The 23,398-nt window shown below is 39.0% G+C and overlaps 1 protein-coding gene across 2 annotated transcripts in view; it reads right to left on the minus strand.

Moving 5' to 3' along the window:
* The window catches only part of LOC128642350 (uncharacterized), a 129,267-nt gene that overhangs the window by 68,454 nt on the left and 37,415 nt on the right, over positions 1 to 23,398 (minus strand). For both annotated transcript variants that reach the window (XM_053695095.1, XM_053695094.1), the window contains exons 5-6: positions 14,490 to 14,784; positions 13,649 to 13,837 (exon numbers count right to left, since the gene is read on the minus strand). In XM_053695095.1, coding sequence (XP_053551070.1) covers positions 13,649 to 13,837; positions 14,490 to 14,784 — 484 coding nt within the window. The remainder of the gene's footprint in view (positions 1 to 13,648; positions 13,838 to 14,489; positions 14,785 to 23,398) is intronic.

Consider the following 23,398-nt stretch of genomic DNA (forward strand, 5'->3'; position numbering starts at 1 on the left):
GGATCTTTGGGGGTTAGTGTTAGTTTTTTTTAAGGGTTTATTGGGTGTTTTTTTTTTTAGATTAGGGGTTTGGGCAAAGAAAAAGGTAAAAGAGTTTATTTATTTGGGGCAATGCCCCGCAAAAGGCCCTTTTAAGGGCTATTGGCAGTTTAGGCTAGGATTTTTTTTATTTTGAGGGGGCTTTTTTATTTTGATAGGACTATTAGATTAGGTGTAATTAGTTTAAATATTTGATAATTTCTTTTTTATTTTGTGTAATTTAGTGTTTATTTTTTTGTTGTAATTTAGTTAATTGTATTTAATTAATGTAATTTAATTGTAGTGTAATGTTAGGTATTAGTGTAAGACAGGTTAGGTTTTATTTTACAGGTAAATTTGTATTTATTTTAACTAGATAGTTAGTAAATAGTTAATAACTATTTACTAACTAGTCTACCTAATTAAAATAAATACAAACTTAGCTGTGAAATAACAATAAAACCTAAGGCCTAGATTTGGAGTTTGGCGGTAGATGGGTTGTTAACGCTACGCGGGCTTTTTTCTGGCCGCACCATAAACTTAACTCTGGTATCGAGAGTCCAAAAAAATGCTGCGTTGGGCTCCAAAAAAGGAGCGTAGAGCATTTTTACCGCAAATGCAACTCTCGATACCAGAGTTGCTTACGGACGCGGCCAGCTTCAAAAACGTGCTCGTGCACGATTCTCCCATAGGAAACAATGGGTCTGTTTGAGCTGAAAAAAAACCTAACACCTGCAAAAAAGCAGCGTTCAGCTCCTAACGCAGCCCCATTGTTTCCTATGGGGAAACACTTCCTACGTCTGCACCTAACACTCTAACATGTACCCCGAGTCTAAACACCCCTAACCTTACACTTATTAACCCCTATTCTGCCGCCCCCACTATCGCTGACACCTGCATATTATTATTAACCCCTAATCTGCCGCTCCGTAAACCGCCGCTACTTACATTATCCCTATGTACCCCTAATCTGCTGCCCTAACATCGCCGACCCCTATATTATATTTATTAACCCCTAATCTGCCCCCCACAACGTCGCCTCCACCTGCCTACACTTATTAACCCCTAATCTGCCGAGCGGACCTGAGCGCTACTATAATAAAGTTATTAACCCCTAATCCGCCTCACTAACCCTATCATAAATAGTATTAACCCCTAATCTGCCCTCCCTAACATCGCCGACACCTAACTTCAATTATTAACCCCTAATCTGACGACCGGAGCTCACCGCTACTATAATAAATGGATTAACCCCTAAAGCTAAGTCTAACCCTAACACTAACACCCCCCTAAGTTAAATATAATTTAAATCTAACGAAATTAATTAACTCTTATTAAATAAATTATTCCTATTTAAAGCTAAATACTTACCTGTAAAATACATCCTAATATAGCTACAATATAAATTATAATTATATTATAGCTATTTTAGTATTAATATTTATTTTACAGGCAACTTTGTAATTATTTTAACCAGGTACAATAGCTATTAAATAGTTAAGAACTATTTAATAGTTACCTAGTTAAAATAATAACAAAATTACCTGTAAAATAAATCCTAACCTAAATTATAATTAAACCTAACACTACCCTATCAATAAATTAATTAAATAAAATACCTACAATTACCTACAATAAAACCTAACACTACACTATCAATAAATAAATTAAATACAATTCCTACAAATAACTACAATTACATAAACTAACTAAAGTACAAAAAATAAAAAAGAACTAAGTTACAAAAAATAAAAAAATATTTACAAACATAAGAAAAATATTACAACAATTTTAAACTAATTACACCTACTCTAAGCCCCCTAATAAAATAACAAAGACCCCCAAAATAAAAAAATGCCCTACCCTATTCTAAATTAATAAATGTAAAAGCTCTTTTACATTACCAGCCCTGAACAGGGCCCTTTGCGGGGCATGCCCCAAGAAAATCAGCTCTTTTGCCTGGAAAAAAAAACATACAATACCCCCCCCCCAACATTACAACCCACCACCCACATACCCCTAATCTAACCCAAACCCCCCTTAAATAAACCTAACACTAAGCCCCTGAAGATCTTCCTACCTTGTCTTCACCTCAACAGGTATCACCGATCCGTCCTGGCATCCGGTGCTGAAGAGGTCCAGAAGAGGCTCCAAAGTCTTCCTCCTATCCGGCAAGAAGAGGACATCCGGACCGGCAAACATCTTCATCCAAGCGGCATCTTCGATCTTCTTCCATCCGGTGCGGAGCGGGTCCATGTTGAAGCAGCCGACGCGGATCCATCCTCTTCTTTCGGCGTCTCCCGACGAATGACGGTTCCTTTAAGGGACGTCATCCAAGGGACGTCATCCAAGATGGCGTCCCTCGAATTCCGATTGGCTGATTGGATTCTATCAGCCAATCGGAATTAAGGTAGGAATATTCTGATTGGCTGATGGAATCAGCCAATCAGAATCAAGTTCAATCCGATTGGCTGATCCAATCAGCCAATCGGATTGAACTTGATTCTGATTGGCTGATTCCATCAGCCAATCAGAATATTCCTACCTTAATTCCGATTGGCTGATAGAATCCTATCAGCCAATCGGAATTCGAGGGACGCCATCTTGGATGACGTCCCTTAAAGGAACCGTCATTCGTCGGGAGACGCCGAAAGAAGAGGATGGATCCGCGTCGGCTGCTTCAACATGGACCCCTCCGCACCGGATGGAAGAAGATCGAAGATGCCGCTTGGATGAAGATGTTTGCCGGTCCGGATGTCCTCTTCTTGCCGGATAGGAGGAAGACTTTGGAGCCTCTTCTGGACCTATTCAGCACCGGATGCCAGGACGGATCGGTGATACCTGTTGAGGTGAAGACAAGGTAGGAAGATCTTCAGGGGCTTAGTGTTAGGTTTATTTAAGGGGGGTTTTGGTTAGATTAGGGGTATGTGGGTGGTGGGTTGTAATGTTGGGGGGGGGTATTGTATGGTTTTTTTTCCAGGCAAAAGAGCTGATTTTCTTGGGGCATGCCCCGCAAAGGGCCCTGTTCAGGGCTGGTAAGGTAAAAGAGCTTTTAACTTTATTAATTTAGAATAGGGTAGGACATTTTTTTATTTTTGGGGTCTTTGTTATTTTATTAGGGGGCTTAGAGTAGGTGTAATTAGTTTAAAATTGTTGTAATATTTTTCTTATGTTTGTAAATATTTTTTTATTTTTTGTAACTTAGTTCTTTTTTATTTTTTGTACTTTAGTTAGTTTATGTAATTGTAGTTATTTGTAGGAATTGTATTTAATTTATTTATTGATAGTGTAGTGTTAGGTTTTATTGTAGGTAATTGTAGGTATTTTATTTAATTAATTTATTGATAGGGTAGTGTTAGGTTTTTTTTTTTTTTTGTTTTTTTTTAAATAATTTTTTATTGAGGTAATGCACAAAAACACAAAGCAAACATATGTCCAGATATAAGACAGGTCTGTGAATGAAGATTTAAGCTGTATACATTAGCTATGTCATAAATCCAACATATAGTGATTAAATTCTGGCTAAGAGTACAAAATTATGTCCACAATGTGAACTGTAGGATGTATAGTATACAGAGATAGAGGTAGAGATATGAGACTTACATAGAACTGAGATGATTAACTGGCGCATATGGTGAAGAAACCTCATTTTATAACCTTTAGCTTATAGAGGATAAGGATGGTCCCCATCTTACTGCAAAGACTCTAAAATGGTGTATTATTTCAGGGTGAGTTATGGCAAGATGGAGTTAGTGAGAAGGTTTAATTTTGGGGAGAGGGGGGATTCAGCGGACAGGAGCCGCTCTGGTTAAAAAAAAAGGGATAACAAAGGTGGGGGGGGAGCGTGTCTAGATGTGTGAGAGGTGTGGGATTATTATTATGGATTAGTGGAACCATTATTGATCTCTTAAGCTTAATTTATTGGGGTGGGCAGAAAGGTGGTTGTAGCCTGGATTACTCTAGAAATATTCACAGTCCCTCTGGGGTCTTACTAAAACTATAATCCAAGAACACGACTAGGCAAGAATGACCAAGGGTATGCTATGTGTATAATAGCTTATAATGTGAGGTTATGAGAGGTGCGTGTGTGGCATGTTAGCTGTATATTGATCTAAAGAAGGGGTAATGTGACCGTAGGAGGGGGTCCAGAAGTAGAGTTTCTGTTCAATAGTCTATGTTGTCTAGTTGAAAATGAGTAAAATATAACCTGAACTAAGCAAACTGTATACATGTATTTAATGTCTCCAAACTTAGAAACCAAATGTCACTAAGAATGAAGGGTTATAGTATGGTGCTGGTATATATTTCCATGTAGACCATGGGATGATCGTTTGTCATACAAAGGGCTCTATGAATTAGATTAGTTAATTATCTATAAAGGGGGACAAAACACAGGATAAATGTTAAGAGGAAAAAGTAACCATACCTTCATGTGTGAGTGGGTAGCACTATGGTTCGTGTGGCAATTGAGAAGGGGAGCGGGGAAAAGCTGTTTTAAGTAATTGTGGGAGGGGGGAAGCCATGTCCAGAGAGTTATATAACTGGATGAATATTGGTCTACATAGAAATATGGGGTATGTCGTCTAAGGGGAAGCATAGAGATTGGGTATGGAGGGGAGGCAAATACACTACTATTATGAGGTAAGGAAGGTTACAGGTGTTTATGGGATGCTGTGGACCGAGTAGAGTGGAAATGAGAAAAAAAAACAATGTGGTATATGGTGTTCAGTATGGGGCAATGAAATATTACCAAGATGAGCTGGATAAAAGCATAAAATATTGGAGGGAATAGTTTGTGAATTAAAACCCCCAGTGATGACTAAATATAGATAACATATATAGTGCAGTGGGGCTATTTCTGGACTCCATATTTTGTAGTAAATAAGAATAGAGAGTAAAATGATTATAAAGCTTATGCGCAGTTAGGCCCTCTGAGATAATAAGGTGGGGTGCTGGGAATATGGAATATAAACAATTGACAGCAGTAGATAGATACATAAGCATATATGGATGAGCAAGGCTATGCTCTTAAGTAGAAGGATTATTCTATAGTACAAGTAGTATGAGTCAGATGAAGTAACATTTTAAACGAATATAACTGTGACCTTTAGGCAATAAAAACTTATATAAGCTACATACATAATAAATCCCCTCTGATAACATGCAACATATATACAAGTCAGCTTCAGGTCATCACACCAGAGTACATCTCAAGTTATCAGCTATCATCATATAGTAACACTGTCCTCCTTAGAGTGTCCACATAATAGAGTGTGCAATGTTTCAGAGCTGTGGGCGCCTCAAGCCATTACAGCACACCAGGCATAGAAAATATATCTAACCTATTCCAACTCTGCTATTATGTCCATAGAGGAGACCTATAAATATGATTTCCCAGGATTCCACATTTATATATTGATGAGACTGAGTGAAATTATTCTCCCCTGTAGCTTTCCAGTTCTCCCGGTAAAGCCCTGCGAGCAAATCCCTATGAATGGGGTAGTACAAAGAAGCGACAGTGGGGAAGAATGCCCAGTCCTGGCATGTGATTTTTAAGGGGCGTTTGTCAAGTGTTCGTAGGGTCAGTTGAGTTCCCCTTTGCTGTACATGGGGTGGCTTTCTCAAAGGGGGTTGTGCTGTGTACTTATCTGTTGAGGATCTAGACTCTGTACCAGTGATGGTCGGCCGCCCCACCACAGGATCTAGCGGAGAAGCAGCAACCCCAGAACACTCAGCTGACCATCTACGCTGCTGATTACCAGGGCTTACTGATAGATGAGTCACCTTAGTCGACCTGAGATGGCTACCGGAACACTTATCCTGCTCAGTCATGGACCGGCCCTCAGAGATAGCGGTCAGGTTTGTCGGGGGGGTGACATTCCCCCTTCCTTTCTGTAACGGGTGAGAAATTGGTTGATTAGCCTCTTGACATGGCGGAACCGGCTCTCCCTTTCGTAGCATAGAGATATGAAGCCTCAAGTCAGCATATTGTAAGTCCATGGTATGTTCCAGAGCGGTGAGCGCTGCAATGACAACAGCCTCCATTTTGACTCGATGTTGCGTGCGTGTTCGAGTATGACCCTCTTCTTTATCACAGGGAGATGAAGCCGAATTGGTTGGTGCACTCTCACTTACAGTACCGCGTATAAGGGATTAGGTTGTTTAATGGCGAATGTGGTAGTTATGGTAGTCGGAGCACCGGGAGAGGATAATCAAAGTCCTGCGTCTCAGGGCCTTAATATATCAGATCAAAAGAAAGGCATGAGAAATATCTCAGAGCTTGGTATCATCGTGGTCAGCAAGTCCTGGTGTAAATAGTTGACCAAAAGTTTGCCGTTAATACTGTGTGGTTTCTTATAAAATGTGAGGGGTAGTGTTAGGTTTAATTATAACTTAGGTTAGGATTTATTTTACAGGTAATGTTGTTATTATTTTAACTAGGTAACTATTAAATAGTTCTTAACTATTTAATAGCTATTGTACCTGGTTAAAATAATTACAAAGTTGCCTGTAAAATAAATATTAATCCTAAAATAGCTATAATATAATTATAATTTATATTGTAGCTATATTAGGATGTATTTTACAGGTAAGTATTTAGCTTTAAATAGGAATAATTTATTTAATAAGAGTTAATTAATTTCGTTAGATTTAAATTATATTTAAATTAGGGGGGTGTTAGTGTTAGGGTTAGACTTAGCTTTAGGGGTTAATCCATTTATTATAGTAGCGGTGAGCTCCGGTCGTCAGATTAGGGGTTAATAATTGAAGTTAGGTGTCGGCGATGTTAGGGAGGGCAGATTAGGGGTTAATACTATTTATGATAGGGTTAGTGAGGCGGATTAGGGGTTAATAACTTTATTATTGTAGCGCTCAGGTCCGCTCGGCAGATTAGGGGTTAATAAGTGTAGGCAGGTGTCGGCGACGTTGAGGGGGGCAGATTAGGGGTTAATAAATATAATATAGGGGTCGGCGGTGTTAGGGGCAGCAGATTAGGGGTACATAAGGATAACGTAGGTGGCGGCGCTTTGCGGTCGGCAGATTAGGGGTTAATTATTGTAAGTAGCTGGCAGCGACGTTGTGGGGGGCAGGTTAGGGGTTAATAAATATAATACAGGGGTCGGCGGGGTTAGGGGCAGCAGATTAGGGGTACATAAGGATAACGTAGGTGGCGGTCGGCAGATTAGGGGTTAAAAAAATTTAATCGAGTTGCGGCGATGGGGGGGACCTCAGTTTAGGGGTACATAGGTAGTTTATGGGTGTTAGTGTACTTTAGGGTACAGTAGTTAAGAGCTTTATGAACCGGCGTTAGCCCAGAAAGCTCTTAACTCCTGCTTTTTTTCTGCGGCTGGAGTTTTGTCGTTAGAGCTCTAACGCTCACTTCAGAAACGACTCTAAACACCGGAGTTAGGAAGATCCCATTGAAAAGATAGGATACGCAATTGACGTAAGGGGATCTGCGGTATGGAAAAGTCGCGGCTGGAAAGTGAGCGTTAGACCCTTTCCTGACTGACTCCAAATACCGGCGGTAGCCTAAAACCAGCGTTAGGAGCCTCTAACGCTGGTTTTCACGGCTACCGCCAAACTCTAAATCTAGGCCTAAAATAGCTACAATGTAACTATTAGTTATATTGTAGCTAGCCTGGGGTTTATTTTATAGGTAAGTATTTAGTTTAGGTAATGATAGTAATTTTTATTTAGATTTATTTTAATTATATTAAATTTAGGGTTAGGGTTAGACTTAGGGTTAGGTTTAGGGGTTAATATATTTATTTAGTGTTAGTGATGTGGGAGGCCAGAGGTTTAGGGGTTAATAACTTTAGTATAGTGGCGGCTGCGACGTTGGGGCGGCAGATTAAGGGTTAATAAATTTATGTAGGTTGCTGCGACATTGGGGGCAGCAGATTTGGGGTTAATAAGTGTAGGTAGCTTTTGGCAATGTGGGGGTGGCAGATTAGGGGTTAATAAGTGTAGGTGGGTGGCGGCGACATTGGGGGTGGCAGATTAGGGGTTAATAAGTGTAGGTGGGTGGCGGCGACATTGGAGGTGGCAAATTAGGGGTTAAAAAGTGTGGGTGGCAGCGACATTGGGGGCGGCAGATTAGGGGTTAATAAGTGTAGGTGGGTGGCGGCGACATTGGGGGTGGCAGATTAGGGGTTAATAAGTGTAATGTTGGTGTCAGCGATGTCAGGGGCAGCAGATTAGGGGTGTTTAGACTCTGGGTTTATGTTAGGGTGTTAGGTGTAAACATAACTTTTCTTTCCCAATAGAAATCAATGGGGCTGCGTTATGGAGCTTTATGCTCCTTTATTGCAGATGTTAGGCTTTTTTTTAGCCGGCTCTCCCCATTGATGTCTATGGGGAAATGTTCACGAGCACGTAAAACCAGCTCAAAGCAGCGCTGGTATTTGTGTGCGGTATGGAGCTCAATGCAACCATATTGCCCGGTAACGCAGGTTTTTGGAAAACCTGTAATAGCAGCGCTATTAAAGCTGAGCGGTGGAAATAACTTGCAAGTTATTACCGAGCCAGCCATAACGCATAACTCGTAATCTGACCGAAAGTATGAAGCTTTCAAAACAAACCTAAAAAATTTATTTATTGGTTTTTTTTTGTTTTTTTGTTTATTTTAAAGAAGATCATTGAAATACTTTCACTTGATCTTGGCCAGGGGGATTAATATTGGCATTCTTACCACAGCTGACACACATACAAACATGTTGGTCTACAGTAATACTGCCCACCTCTAGTGCCATATTGTCTGCAAGAATCTTTTTAGAAGGTTATCACCAATTTGGAAAACATTCTCAAAAAAGATTTCCACCACTGATCTAGACACATTGGGCTCGATTTATCAAGCTAGGGTGGACAGAATATGTCGAGGTGTATTTCTCTGGAAGAGAAAGGAGAAAGAGCGCATCCACAATCTAAGTGCAGTAAGTAAGTTCACACTTTATTGAAAGATAAAACATGTATAGATTTACACTCACAAAAATGTCCTCAAACATATGAGGTATGTCTGTTCCTTAAAAGATATGCACAAGGTATTACTCCAGCACCGGTGATCCTCCTTGTTGTCCCTCTCCGTGTCAGCCAATATTGTGATATGAACGGATTTCCCTGGGGACTAAGCTAGGTAAAAATGCTGTGAGTAATATAGTGTATAGAGGAGATCGTGTGAGTGTGCGTTAGGAAAACAAACTATATTAGCCGGCTAATAGTTTGTTCCAAGCATCAGTCACAATCCCTTCTCCTCACACGTCAGATTATGGGCGTGGCCTTACGCGTTTCGCGGGCTCCTCCCGCTTCGTCAGAGGCTATGCCCATACTGACCATAATCTGCCCTTATGTTTGGTTGTGAACAACACGCCTCCAGATTTTAATTTGATATGATCTGGGGGCGTATAGTTGGGGTGTTTCCCGGGAAGTAGCAGTGGAGACGTGACACATAGTCTTTATCCGTTTACATACTCCACGCTGTCCCGTAGGTTGCACAGTAGCTATTTATATCGTACCTATTGTGACTTTTCGTCTTAAAAGAATCATTATACGTTCATCTTATATAATATAAAAACAAGACAATTCGAAATAATACGTTAAAACCTAGCATACAATTTGATATGCATAAAAACACTGTTGATAGAAAATATAGAGATAATACAAAACTAGTAAAAAGCACATATTATAGTTTCCATTAACTCACAATTAATATATAAATAGATGAAACAAAATTATATGTATATACAGTACAATCATTTCATTCTCAAAAAACAGTTTAAACTATATACAAATAAATAGATAGGGGTATAGTTACAAGAATATAAAAAATGCATGTTGTTATAAAAATCATGTATTTATAAAAATCCACAAGCTAATAGATTCATAAAAATTTATGGGGATAGATGTCCACAAAGTCATCCAATTTTATAATATGATGCCCATATGTTAGCTATTGATGTACTCCCAATGGACTGTGGTGGGTAGTAGGTGTGTATATAAAAAACTCCCTCTGTGTATATTTATGTGTCTAAAAATGCTGCTAGATCGATATCACGGTTGAGACCCCCTGGACCCAAGGTCTGCAATTTATGGATCCAGAAGGTCTCCCGTTGTCTGAGTCGTAGCAGACGATTTCCACCTCTTATGTCTCTTTTTATATGTTCAATCCCAATGATGGTGAGACTAGTATCATCCTGATTATGTACTTCTAAGAAGTGTGCTAATACGCCATGATTATCTTTACCTGCCTCTATGTTTCTAAGGTGCTCACTGAATCTAGTTTTCATACAGCGTTTTGTACGCCCTATATAGACCCTGTCACACGAACACCTAAGGAGGTATACCACATAATTTGTTCTACAGGTAATTAGATCTTTTATTTCATACTGCCTGTTGTTGTTTGTTGCCCCAAAAAAATGATTACTCGGATCCATATGGCTACAGCAGGTGCATCCTTTTCTTCCACATTTGAACGAGCCCTGGGCTTGTTTCTCTAGCCAATTTTTACCTTTTATATTTGGTCTAAGCATACTAGGACTTATTTTGTTTTGTACATTAATATTTCTTTTAAAGATAACCTGTCCCTTCTCGTTTAGCATCTCTTTCAGAATAGGATCTTGCATAAGAATATGCCAATGCTTTTTCACCGCTCCCTCAATGTTTTTTGCTGCCCTATTATACCTGGTGACTAATTGGATCTTTCGTTTATCTGGTATTTTCTTGTCTACACTTTCCACTGTTCCTTTAGTTATCAGTGTTTTCCTATCCATTTTATCCACTTTTCCTTTTGTGCCATCAAGTAGTCCCCGTGGATACCCTTTTGCTAGGAACCTATTTGTAATTATTTCTGATTCTTTCTGAAAATCGTTATCTTTGGCACAATTTCGTTTAGCTCTTTGATATTGGCCCAGTGGAATGTTTCTCTTCCACTTACTGTGGTGCCCACTCTCAGCATGCAGGTATCCATTGGTGTCTGTGGGTTTCCTATACAGCTTAGTGTAGACATCACCATGTTCCTGTATTATTTCCAAGTCCAGGAACGTCACCCTTGTTTGACTGGACTCCATGGTGAAGCTTAAGTTGAGTGTATTTCTATTTGCATATTCAGCAAATTCTATTAATGTCTCTGTAGTGCCTTGCCAGACAATCAATATGTCGTCTATATATCGGTACCAATGCATAATGTGTTCTTTGTATGGGTTTTCTGAATTAAAGATAAATAGATCCTCCCACCAGCCCATGTAGAGGTTGGCAAAGTCCGGGGCAAATTTCGTCCCCATGGCCGTCCCCCTGGTTTGGAGGAAATACTTGCCCTCAAATAGAAAATAGTTTTTCTTTAGTACAAAATCAATTGCTTTTTCCAAAAATTCCATCTGGGTTTCATTAATGTAGCCGCATTTTCCACAGAAATATTTAACAGCTGTGATACCTAGTGCATGCGGTATTGAAGTGTACAATGAGCATACATCCATGGTAACCCTATCTATTTATTTGTATATAGTTTAAACTGTTTTTTGAGAATGAAATGATTGTACTGTATATACATATAATTTTGTTTCATCTATTTATATATTAATTGTGAGTTAATGGAAACTATAATATGTGCTTTTTACTAGTTTTGTATTATCTCTATATTTTCTATCAACAGTGTTTTTATGCATATCAAATTGTATGCTAGGTTTTAACGTATTATTTCGAATTGTCTTGTTTTTATATTATATAAGATGAACGTATAATGATTCTTTTAAGACGAAAAGTCACAATAGGTACGATATAAATAGCTACTGTGCAACCTACGGGACAGCGTGGAGTATGTAAACGGATAAAGACTATGTGTCACGTCTCCACTGCTACTTCCCGGGAAACACCCCAACTATACGCCCCCAGATCATATCAAATTAAAATCTGGAGGCGTGTTGTTCACAACCAAACATAAGGGCAGATTATGGTCAGTATGGGCATAGCCTCTGACGAAGCGGGAGGAGCCCGCGAAACGCGTAAGGCCACGCCCATAATCTGACGTGTGAGGAGAAGGGATTGTTACTGATGCTTGGAACAAACTATTAGCCGGCTAATATAGTTTGTTTTCCTAACGCACACTCACACGATCTCCTCTATACACTATATTACTCACAGCATTTTTACCTAGCTTAGTCCCCAGGGAAATCCGTTCATATCACAATATTGGCTGACACGGAGAGGGACAACAAGGAGGATCACCGGTGCTGGAGTAATACCTTGTGCATATCTTTTAAGGAACAGACATACCTCATATGTTTGAGGACATTTTTGTGAGTGTAAATCTATACATGTTTTATCTTTCAATAAAGTGTGAACTTACTTACTGCACTTAGATTGTGGATGCGCTCTTTCTCCTTTCTCTTCCAGAGAAATACACCTCGACATACTCTTTTTTTTTCTAAAGCCTGGGAACAGACACCTGTTGGCAAGGAAGGAGCTGCAACCCCTCTATTTTGATTTGGAACCGGACTATTCCCACAAATACCATTGACTTGGACGTTCTCATTATTTTGGTACCTTATCTTTTTATGTGTTTGTCTATAATGTCAACATACATCATCTGACAGAACCTCAGTAAGGGCTGATACACATACTGAGTAGTGTGGCGCTGTCTTATTGTATTGGGATTTGTTTGTAGGGTGGACAGAAGTATACATATTCGCCGCTGTCTGCCTGCTGGCCTATGGTGGGCAGCAATCCGTTGCCTGAATTCAGCATTGCACAAGAGAGCTATTTTATGCTCTTGTGCAACACCACTCTCTAGAGGTGGAGAAGAGATTAGGGAAGCAGCTTGATGACCGCTGCTTGATAAATACTGACTGCAGTTTTTTTGTTAGAACCTGCAGTTGTAGGGAGGTAAATGGTTTGATAAATAGAGGCCTATTTATCATATGTCTCTGTCGGATCTGATCCGACAGTGCTGATCAGGTTCGACAGACATCGCTGAATGCGGAGAGTAATACGCTCTCCATATTCAGCATTGCACCAGCAGCTCTTGTGAGCTGCTGGTGCAACGCCGCCCCCTGCAGACTCGCGGGCAATAGGCTGCCAGCAGGGGGGTGTAAATCCACCCGATCGTACTCGATCGGGTTGAATTGCGGCATTTTCTGTCCGCCTCATCAGAGCAGGTGGACAGGGTTGTGGAGCAGTGTTCTTTAGACCGCTGCTCCATAACTAACACGGGCCCTAACACAGAGCTTGATAGATAGGCCCCCAAGAACCAGCTTTTAGCTACATGTGAGGTCCCATGAACCATAAAGTATAATGTAAAGCAGATATACATTGTTAAAATAAGGGAACCTTCATCTCAAAGCAATGTTTATTATTAATATGTATTTTAATATTTTGGGAACAATAAAGTTAGTTGGTATATTTATTAAAAACAAGATGATGTATAAACTATAGTTATGTTTGGTCATGAGAAATGTAATAATAATAGAATAAATATAATATATGGTGAATGAATCAAGATAGACCGGTCTCAGTAACATGAGATAAAAGTAATTCAGGGAAGACAAATGAATAACAATATACATCTCTAAGTGTCTGATCCCATGGCCCAGTAAGACATTCTACCATTACTCAGATATAATATATACAAGAGACGTACCCAACATGACATCTCTGATCTCCATCATTTTTTCACTGACTCCGGTTATCACCTTCTTCTCCCCTGTGCTGAAAAGGAAGAGTTCATGGGCAAATGTCTGAATGTCAGGTTGTTCATTTAGGATGCGCAATTTTTCATCGGTGCTGCACTGATCCAGGTCATCAATCAAGACAATTACATTCGGTCTACCTACAAGTGACAGAACAAAAAAAAGCTTTGTTTTTTATATTTCTTTCTTTCTATTTAGTGTTATTGGGAACATTCAGTTTGCCTGGTTGATATTGTTTTATCCCAGAAAAAATATATGAACAAAATCATCTATTTCAGGGGTCAGAAAGCTTGGGCCTCCAGATGTTTTGGAACTACATTTCCCATGATGCTCAGACAGCCTGTAAAAAGTGTCTCAGCCTCATGGGAAATGTAGTTCCAAAACATCTGGGGGCCCAAGGTTTACTGACCCCTGATCTATTTGGTTGTTCTTGCTGTGGATAGAAGGTTGTGGGGCGTAGTATTGTCTCTAGCTTTGTCTGTGTTTCCGCTCTTTAGTGCTTAATCATTCTTTAATTATGATTTCTATGTTGATATAACAGACAGTAAAAAATACAGATTTATATGTCATATCTATTTAATAAGTGACCTGGACTCTTAGGGAGTAGCAAAGGATCAATGTTTTTTCATACCAGTTTTTTTTTTTATTAAATATAATTTTTTATTTGCATAACATGTAATAGTGTTCAGGCACAAATATTTACTGTAAATCAATACCTAGTCATATTATTTATATATTTTATTAAGTTATTGACTCTTAAGAGTGCTAGCAAAATGTACCAATGTTACTTACCTAGTATACCAAACATATAGTTCAGCTCATGGTCATACAATGAGTCTGTTACATTTGTTATGTTAATCCTCCCTCGATTTTTAGTATGATAGAGGATAGCAAAATTGCATTGCTGAACTTCATTCCTGAACTCAGGCTTCTTATTGTTGGATATGTAGAAAGGTCTTATTTCCTTTACAAAACTTTGAAAAGTTTGCGATCTCAGCTGATTTGTGAACCAAGAATATTCTTCTGCTGATGAACGAGAGAAAATTCCAACAACCAGCTGAGTCCTAAAGACAGTAGCAGTGCAGAACTACAGGATACATAAGGAGAATAGAAAACACATGCTTAGTACACAGTGTCGTGTGGCAATACACAGTATCAAATGACATTACATTATATCAAATGACATTACATTATATCAAATGACATTACATTATATCAAATGACAATAAACAGTATCAAATGACATTACATTATATCAAATGACATTACATTATATCAAATGACAATAAACAGTATCAAATGACAATACACAGTATCAAATGACATTGCATTATATCAAATGACAATAAACAGTATCAAATGACATTACATTATATCAAATTACATTACATTATATCAAATGACATTACATTATATCAAATGACAATAAACAGTATCAAATGACAATACACAGTATCAAATGACATTGCATTATATCAGATGACATTACATTATATCAAATGACAATAAACAGTATCAAATGACAATACACAGTATCAAATGACATTGCATTATATCAGATGACATTACATTATATCAAATGACAATAAACAGTATCAAATGACATTACATTATATCAAATGACATTACATTATATCAAATGACATTACATTATATCAAATGACAATAAACAATATCCAATTGTTTGCCCACTTCTAGAAATCAAATGGTGCAAGAACCCATTCAAAATGATCGGAAAGGTTTGGCATTGTGACCCTCAATTTTTTTGTAAAGTGTGGTCTATTCACAGAACACACTTTAGTAGAGGTGGTAAGAACAAATACAGTGATGGTATACACGAATGCCTGGGGTATACATAGGGTTAATACAATTCATTGAGCTTTACTTCACAAGGATGTATGGACAGATTCAATGGGGCCTGTTTACCAATGTGCGAGCACACATTATACAAATTAGCGTATCATATCTGCTGCACATTGCGGCACATCGATAAATGCCAACAGCATATGCTGTCGGCATTTATCATTGCATCAGCAGTTCTTGTGAACTGCTGGTGCAATGCCACCCCCTGCAGATTTGCGGCCAATCGACCACCAGCAGGGGGTGGCAATCAACCCAATCGTATTCGATTAAGTTGATTTCTGTCTGCCGCCTCAGAGCAGATGGGCAAGTTATGAAGCAGGGGTCTTTAGACCGCTGCTTCATAACTTCTGTTTATGGCGAGCCTTAAGCTTGATAAATATGCCCCAATGAGCTCTCTGTTTTTTTTTATTCTACTGTAAACCTTTCTATGTTTCTATGTCAGCCAAAGGGCAGCAGCTCTGTTCGTCCGCTGGCCCGTATGCATCATTACACACTCAGATGAGTGTGTAACGCCCATCCCTTCACTCCCATGACCAATTGAGCGAGAGGAGGGACAGTCAATCACCCAGAGCGAGTGAGCTCTCAGTGATTTCTCTTTGCCACCTCAGAGATGGCGAAGAGTGTAAGAAGCAGCGATCTAATGACCAACTCGCTTATTCTGCTTTGTACATGGAGCCCAATGTGTCTAAGAAACACGATTTTTACAAATATGACAAAATATAAGTATTTGTCTGCATAGTTACAAAATAATCTTATCCATTTTCATCTTTACTACTGGGCCATTTTCCTAACAAAATATCCTTATATATTGGCCAGTTTGTATTTCCAAACAACTGTCTACACAGATTTATCTTCACGATAAATCCCATGAATAAATGAAAGATCTGAGTCATGTGACCCCAAGGCATCGGGCATGAGGGTGTGGGGTAAAAATGTTATCAGCAGTTATAGAAAGTTGGGGGTTTGGATTTTTGAAGAAGAGGGGAATTAGAGCTCAGTTTTAAAAACATTTAGCATTAGGTAGTGACAGGACGTCCAGGATGATCAAAAAAGACAGTGAGTGATATGAGTGTGCAAAGATGGAGATCGGTCTGATGCAGAGTATTACAGCTGGGTGCCATCAGTTTACAAATTATACTGAAAGCCAGAGAGCAATCAGTGGCTTGTATGACAATAATGAAGTCTTCACAGATGCAATACATCTCTACAACAGCTCTCTAGAGGCTAGAGTGGCAGGCTGTTACTTGCAAGAAATATCGGAATTACTGTGGCTCTTTGCACGCATCGGAAGTAGTGCACTATTAAGAGTTTAAAGTAAATGTGAATGCATGAACACAATCGCAATTTATGCTCGTCGGGTTAGCGCAACGTCAGATCTCTGGTTAACTGTTACGCAAGACAAAAAAAACATAATTTATGTAAGAACTTACCTGATAAATTAATTTCTTTCATATTGGCAAGAGTCCATGAGCTAGTGACGTATGGGATATACAATCCTACCAGGAGGGGAAAAGTTTCCCAAACCTCAAAATGCCTATAAATACACCCCTCACCACACCCACAATTCAGTTTAACGAATAGCCAAGTAGTGGGGTGATAAAGAAAGGAGTAAAAAGCATCAACAAAGGAATCTGGAAATAATTATGCTTTATACAAAAAAATCATAACCACCATAAGAAAAGGGTGGGCCTCATGGGGTGCAACTCTATGGCACAGTTTGTCACACATCTACCGCTTTGTTAAAGGATCCAATTGCCTCAATAAAGTGAATTTCTTTTAAGTGCATACAAGTCTCCGGTGCTGCTTACTACCACTTATCCTCATGGACTCTTGCCAACATGAAAAAAATTAATTTATCAGGTAAGTTCTTACATAAATTATGTTTTCTTTCATGTAATTGGCAAGAGTCCATGAGCTAGTGACGTATGGGATATCAAATACCCAAGATGTGGAACTCCACGCAAGAGTCACTAGAGAGGGAGGGATAAAAATAAACTACAGCCATATGCTGAAAAATAAATCCACAACCCAAAATATAAGTTATTCTCATGAAGAAAATAAAAACTTAAAACATCAGCAGAAGAATCAAACTGAAACAGCTGCCTGAAGAACTTTTCTACCAAAAACTGCTTCTGAAGAAGCAAATACATCAAAACGGTAGAATTTAGTAAATGTATGCAAAGAGGACCAAGTTGACGCTTTTCAAATCTGATCAACTGAAGCTTCATTCTTAAAAGCCCACGAAGTGGAGACTGATCTAGTAGAATGAGCTGTAATTCTCTAAGGCGGGGCCTGCCCCGACTCTAAATAAGCTTGATGAATCAAAAGCTTTAACCAAGAAGCCAAGGAAATAGCAGAAGCCTTCTGACCTTTCCTAGAACCAGAGAATATAACAAATAGACTAGAAGACTTTCTGAAATCTTTAGTAGCTTCAACATAATATTTCAAAGCTCTCACCAGATCCAAAGAATGTAAGGATTTTTCCAAAGAATTTTTAGGATTAGGACACAAGGAAGGGACAACAATTTCTCTACTAATGTTGTTAGAATTCACAACCTTAGGTAAGAACTTAAATGAAGTCCGCAAAACTGCCTTATCCTGATGAAAAATCAGAAAAGGAGATTCACAAGAAAGAGCAGAAAGCTCAGAAACTCTTCTAGCAGAAGATATGGCCAAAAGGAAAAACACTTTCCAAGAAAGTAGTTTAATGTCCAAAGAGTGCATAGGTTTAAATGGAGGAGCCTGTAACTCCCTCAAAACCAAATTAAGACTCCAAGGAGGAGAAATTGATTTAATGACAGGCTTAATACAAACTAAAGTCTGTACAAAACAGTGAATATCAGGAAGAATAGCAATCTTTCTGTGAAATAAAACAGAAAGAGCAGAGATTTGTCCCTTCAAAGTACTTGCAGACAAACCTTTATCCAAATCATCCCAAAGAAACTGTAAAATTCTAGGAATTCTAAAAGCATGCCAAGAGAATTTATGAGAAGAACACCATGAAATGTAAGTCTTCCAAACTCGATAATAAATCTTCCTAGAGACAGATTTATGAGCTTGTAACATAGTATTAATTACTGAGTCAGAGAAACCTATATGACTTAGCACTAAGCGTTCAATTTCCATACCTTCAAATTTAATGATTTGAGATCCTGATGGAAAAAGAGACCTTGAGACAGTAGGTCCGGCCGTAACGGAAGTGGCCAAGGTTGGCAACTAGACATCCGAACATGATCCACATACCAAAACCTGTGGGGCCATGCTGGAGCCACCAGCAACACAAATTATTGTTCCATGATGACTTTGGAGATCACTCTTGGAAGAAGAACTAGAGGCGGGAATATATAAGCAGGTTGATAACACCAAGGAAGTGTCAGCGCATCCACTGCTTCCGCCTGAGAATCCCTGGACCTGGACAGGTATCTGGGAAGTTTCTTGTTTAGATGAGAAGCCATCAGATCTTTTTCTGGAAGACCCCACATCTGACCAATCTGAGAAAACACATCCGGATGGAGAGACCACTCCCCTGGATGTAAAGTCTGATGACTGAGATAATCCGCCTTCCAATTATCTACACCTGGGATATGAACCGCAGAAATTAGACAGGAGCTGGATTCCACCCAAACAAGTATCTGAGATACTTCTTTAATAGCTTGGGGACTGTGAGTCCCACCCTGATGATTGACATATGCCACCGTTGTAATATTGTCTGTCTGAAAACAAATGAACGGTTCTCTCTTCAACAGAGGCCAAAACTGAAGAGCTCTGAGAATTACACAGAGTTCTAAAATATTGATTGGTAATCTCGCCTCTTGAGATTTCCAAACCCCTTGTACTGCCAGAGATCCCCAGATAGCTCCCCAACCTGAAAGACTCACATCTGTTGTGATCACAGTCCAGGTTAGTCGAACAAAAGAGCCCCCTTGAACTAGACACTGGTGATTTAACCACCACGTCAGCGAGAGTAGAACATTGGGATTTAAGGATATTAATTGTGATATCTTTGAATGATCCCGGCACCATTGATTCAGCATACAAAGCTGGAGAGGTCTCATGTGAAACGAGCAAAAGGAATCGTGTCCGATGCTGCAGTCATGAGGCCTAAAACTTCCATGCACATAGCCACTGAAGGGAAACACCGCAATACCCTATTCTCTGATTACAGAGAGTAGGGCACCCAGAACCTTTGAAAAGATTCTTGGAGCTGTTGCTAGGCCAAATGGAAGAGCAACAAATTGGTAATGCTTGTCTAGAAAAGAGAATCTCAGGAACTGATAATGTTCTGGATGAATCGGAATATGAAGGTAAGCATCCTGCAAGTCTATTGTAGACATATAATGTCCTTGCTGAACAAAATGCAGAATAGTCCTTATAGTCACCATCTTGAAAGTTGGTACTCTTACATAACGATTCAAAATGTTCAGATCCAGAACTGGCCTGAATGAATTTTCTTTCTTTGGGACAATGAATAGATTTGAATAAAACCCCAGACCTTGTTCCTGAAAAGGAACCGGCATAATTACCCCTGAAACCTCCAGGTCTGAAACACACTTCAGGAAAGCCTGAGCTTTTACTGGATTTACTGGGATGCATGAGAGAAAAAATCTTCTCACAGGAGGTCTTACTCTGAATCCTATTCGGTACCCCTGAGAGACAATGCTCTGAATCCATTGATTTTGGACAGAATTTGCCCAAACATCCTTGAAAAACCTTAATCTGCCCCCTACCAGCTGAGCTGGAATGAGGGCCGCACCTTCATGCGGACTTAGGGGCTGACTTTGGTTTCTTAAAAGGCTTGGATTTATTCCAATTTGAGGAAGGCTTCCAATTGGAACCAGTTTTCTTGGGTGAAGGATTAGGTTTTTGTTCCTTATTTTGATGAAAGGAACGAAAACGATTAGAAGCCTTAGATTTACCCTTAGGTTTTTTATCCTGAGGCAAAAAAACTCCCTTCCCCCAGTAACAGTTGAAATTATAGAATCCAACTGAGAACCAAATAAATTATTACCTTGGAAGGAAAGAGATAGTAATCTAGACTTAGATGTCATATCAGCATTCCAAGATTTAAGCCGCAAAGCTCTTCTAGCTAAAATAGCTAAAGACATGGATCTAACATCAATTTTGATAATATCAAAAATTGCATCACAAATAAAATGATTAGCATGTTGTAGTAAACGAACAATGCTATATAAGTCAGAATCCAATTCTTGCTGCGCTAAGTTCTCCAACCAAAAGGTTGAAGCAGCTGCAACATCAGCCAAAGAAATTGCAGGCCTGAGAAGATTACCTGAATATAAATAGGCTTTCCTTAGATAAGATTCAAGCTTCCTATCTAAAGGATCTTTAAAGGAAGTACTATCTTCTATAGGAATAGTGGTTCGTTTAGCAAGAGTAGAAATAACCCCATCAACTTTGGGGATCTTTTCCCAAAACTCTATTGAAATTGCTGGTAAAGGATACAATTTTTTAAACCTTGCAGAAGGATTAAAAGGAGTACTCGGCTTATTCCATTCCTTAGAAATCATATCAGAAATAGCATCAGGAATAGGAAAAACCTCAGTAACCACAGGAGGTTTAAAAACAGAATTTAAACGTTTACTGGTTTTAATATCAAGAGGACTAGCTTCCTCAATAACGTTTACTGGTTTTAATATCAAGAGGACTAGCTTCCTCAAGTAATTAACACTTCTTTTAACAAAGAACGCATATACTCCATTTTAAATAAATAAGTAGATTTGTCAGCGTCAATATCTGAGGAAGGATCTTCTGAATCAGATAGATCCTCATCAGAGGTGGATAATTCATTATGTTGTCGGTCATTTGAAATTTCATCAACTTATGAGAAGTTTTAAAAGACCTCTTACGCTTATTAGAAGGTGGAAATGCAGACAAAGCCTTCTGAATAGAATCAGTAATAAATTCTTTAAAATTCATAGGTATATCATGTACATTAGAAGTTGAAGGAGCTGCAACCGGCAATGTACTATTACTGATGGACACACTATCTGCATGTAAAAGTTTATCATGACAACTAATACAAATGACATTAGGAGATATAGGTCTCTAGTTATCAAAGTCTGGCGGATCATGATAAGGTCCGCCAGACTTCGCTGAATACAGCGAGCAATACGCTTGCCGTATTCAGCATTGCACCAGCAGCTAACAAGAGCTGCTGGAGCACCGCAGCCCCCCTGCAGACTCGCGGCCAATAGGCCGCCAGCAGGGGGGTGTCAATCAGAGCAGGCGGACAGGTCATGGAGCAGCGGTCTTTGTGACCACTGCTTCATAACTGCTGTTTCTGGCGAGCCTGCAGGCTCGCCAGAAACACGGGGCATCAAGCTTCATACGGAGCTTGATACATATGCCCCACAATCTCCACAATTTTACAACAAACGCACTTAGCTTTGGTAGAACCAATGTCAGGCAGCAAAGTTCCAACAGATACTTCTGAGGCAGAATCAGATTGAGACATCTTGCAGAATGTAAAATAAAAAACAACATATAAAGCAAAATTATCAATTTCCTTATATGATAGTTTCAGGAATGGGAAAAAATGCAAATAGCATAGCCCTCTGACATAGAAAAAGGCAAGAGGCAAACAGCAATGGGGCAAATAAATAATGAAAAAAGTTTGGCGCCAAGTATGACGCACAATGTAACTTAAAAATGTTTTGGCGCCAACCATGTCCGTAAATGACACACTCGCGTCACTAACGACGCAACCCTGTGTGAACCCTCGGCGTCAATTACGATGCCGGAAATGATGAACTTGCGTCAACGGACGTGCCTTTCACGCCAAAAAAATTTCATGCCAAGAATGACGCAATAAAGTGTAGCATTTGGCACACCCGCGAGCCTAAGTCAGCCCGCAATTTGAAACAAAGTAGTCAATTGGAAAAAAGACTAAACCCCAGGTAAGAAAAAAATATTTCTTAATATTAACTTTCCCCAAATATGAAACTGACAATCTGCAAAAGGAAATACATGAACCTGACTCATGGCAAATATAAGTACAATACATATATTTAGAACTTTATATAAATGCATAAAGTGCCAAAACCATAGCTGAGGTGTAGTAATAAAAAACATACTTACCCAAAGACACCCATCCACATATAGCAGATAGCCAAATCAGTACTGAAACACTTATCATTAGAGGTAATGGTATATGAGAGTATATCGTCGATCTGAAAAGGGAGGTAGGAGATGAATCTCTACGACCGATAACAGAGAACCTAAGAAATTGACCCCCGTTAGGAAAATCATTGCATTCAATAGGTGATACTCCCTTCACGTCCCTCTGACAGGAATCGGGCTTCAAAATGCTGAGAAGCGCATGTCAACGTAGAAATCTTAGCATAAAATTACTTCACCACCTCCATAGGAGGCAAAGTTTGTAAAACTGAATTGTGGGTGTGGTGAGGGGTGTGTTTATAGGCATTTTGAGGTTTGGGAAACTTTGCCCCTCCTGGTAGGATTGTATATCCCATACGTCACTAGCTCATGGACTCTTGCCAATTACATGAAAGAAAAGTATATAATATAAAAATATAGAAAAAACACATAAAAAATAAATGTAAAAGTACAGTTAAACGCATAATAACACTATCTGATAAAAATTATTAAAAAAAAATATTGCACACAAAAGTTATAAAGGCTCAAAGATATAAGGTCTTGTGTTAGAAAAAAAAGGGCTGCAAACGGGATTGCACACTTATGCAGCCATATTATTTTTATTTTTATTTTTTTTACTTCCCTCCACCTAAAAGTTTCAGTTTGTTTTTCAATCAAGTTGTACAGTTTATAGGTCACATTAAAGGTGGAAAAAGTTCTGAAAT

This window comes from Bombina bombina, chromosome 11, assembly GCF_027579735.1.
Source record: "Bombina bombina isolate aBomBom1 chromosome 11, aBomBom1.pri, whole genome shotgun sequence".
Taxonomy (NCBI): Eukaryota; Metazoa; Chordata; class Amphibia; order Anura; family Bombinatoridae; genus Bombina; species Bombina bombina.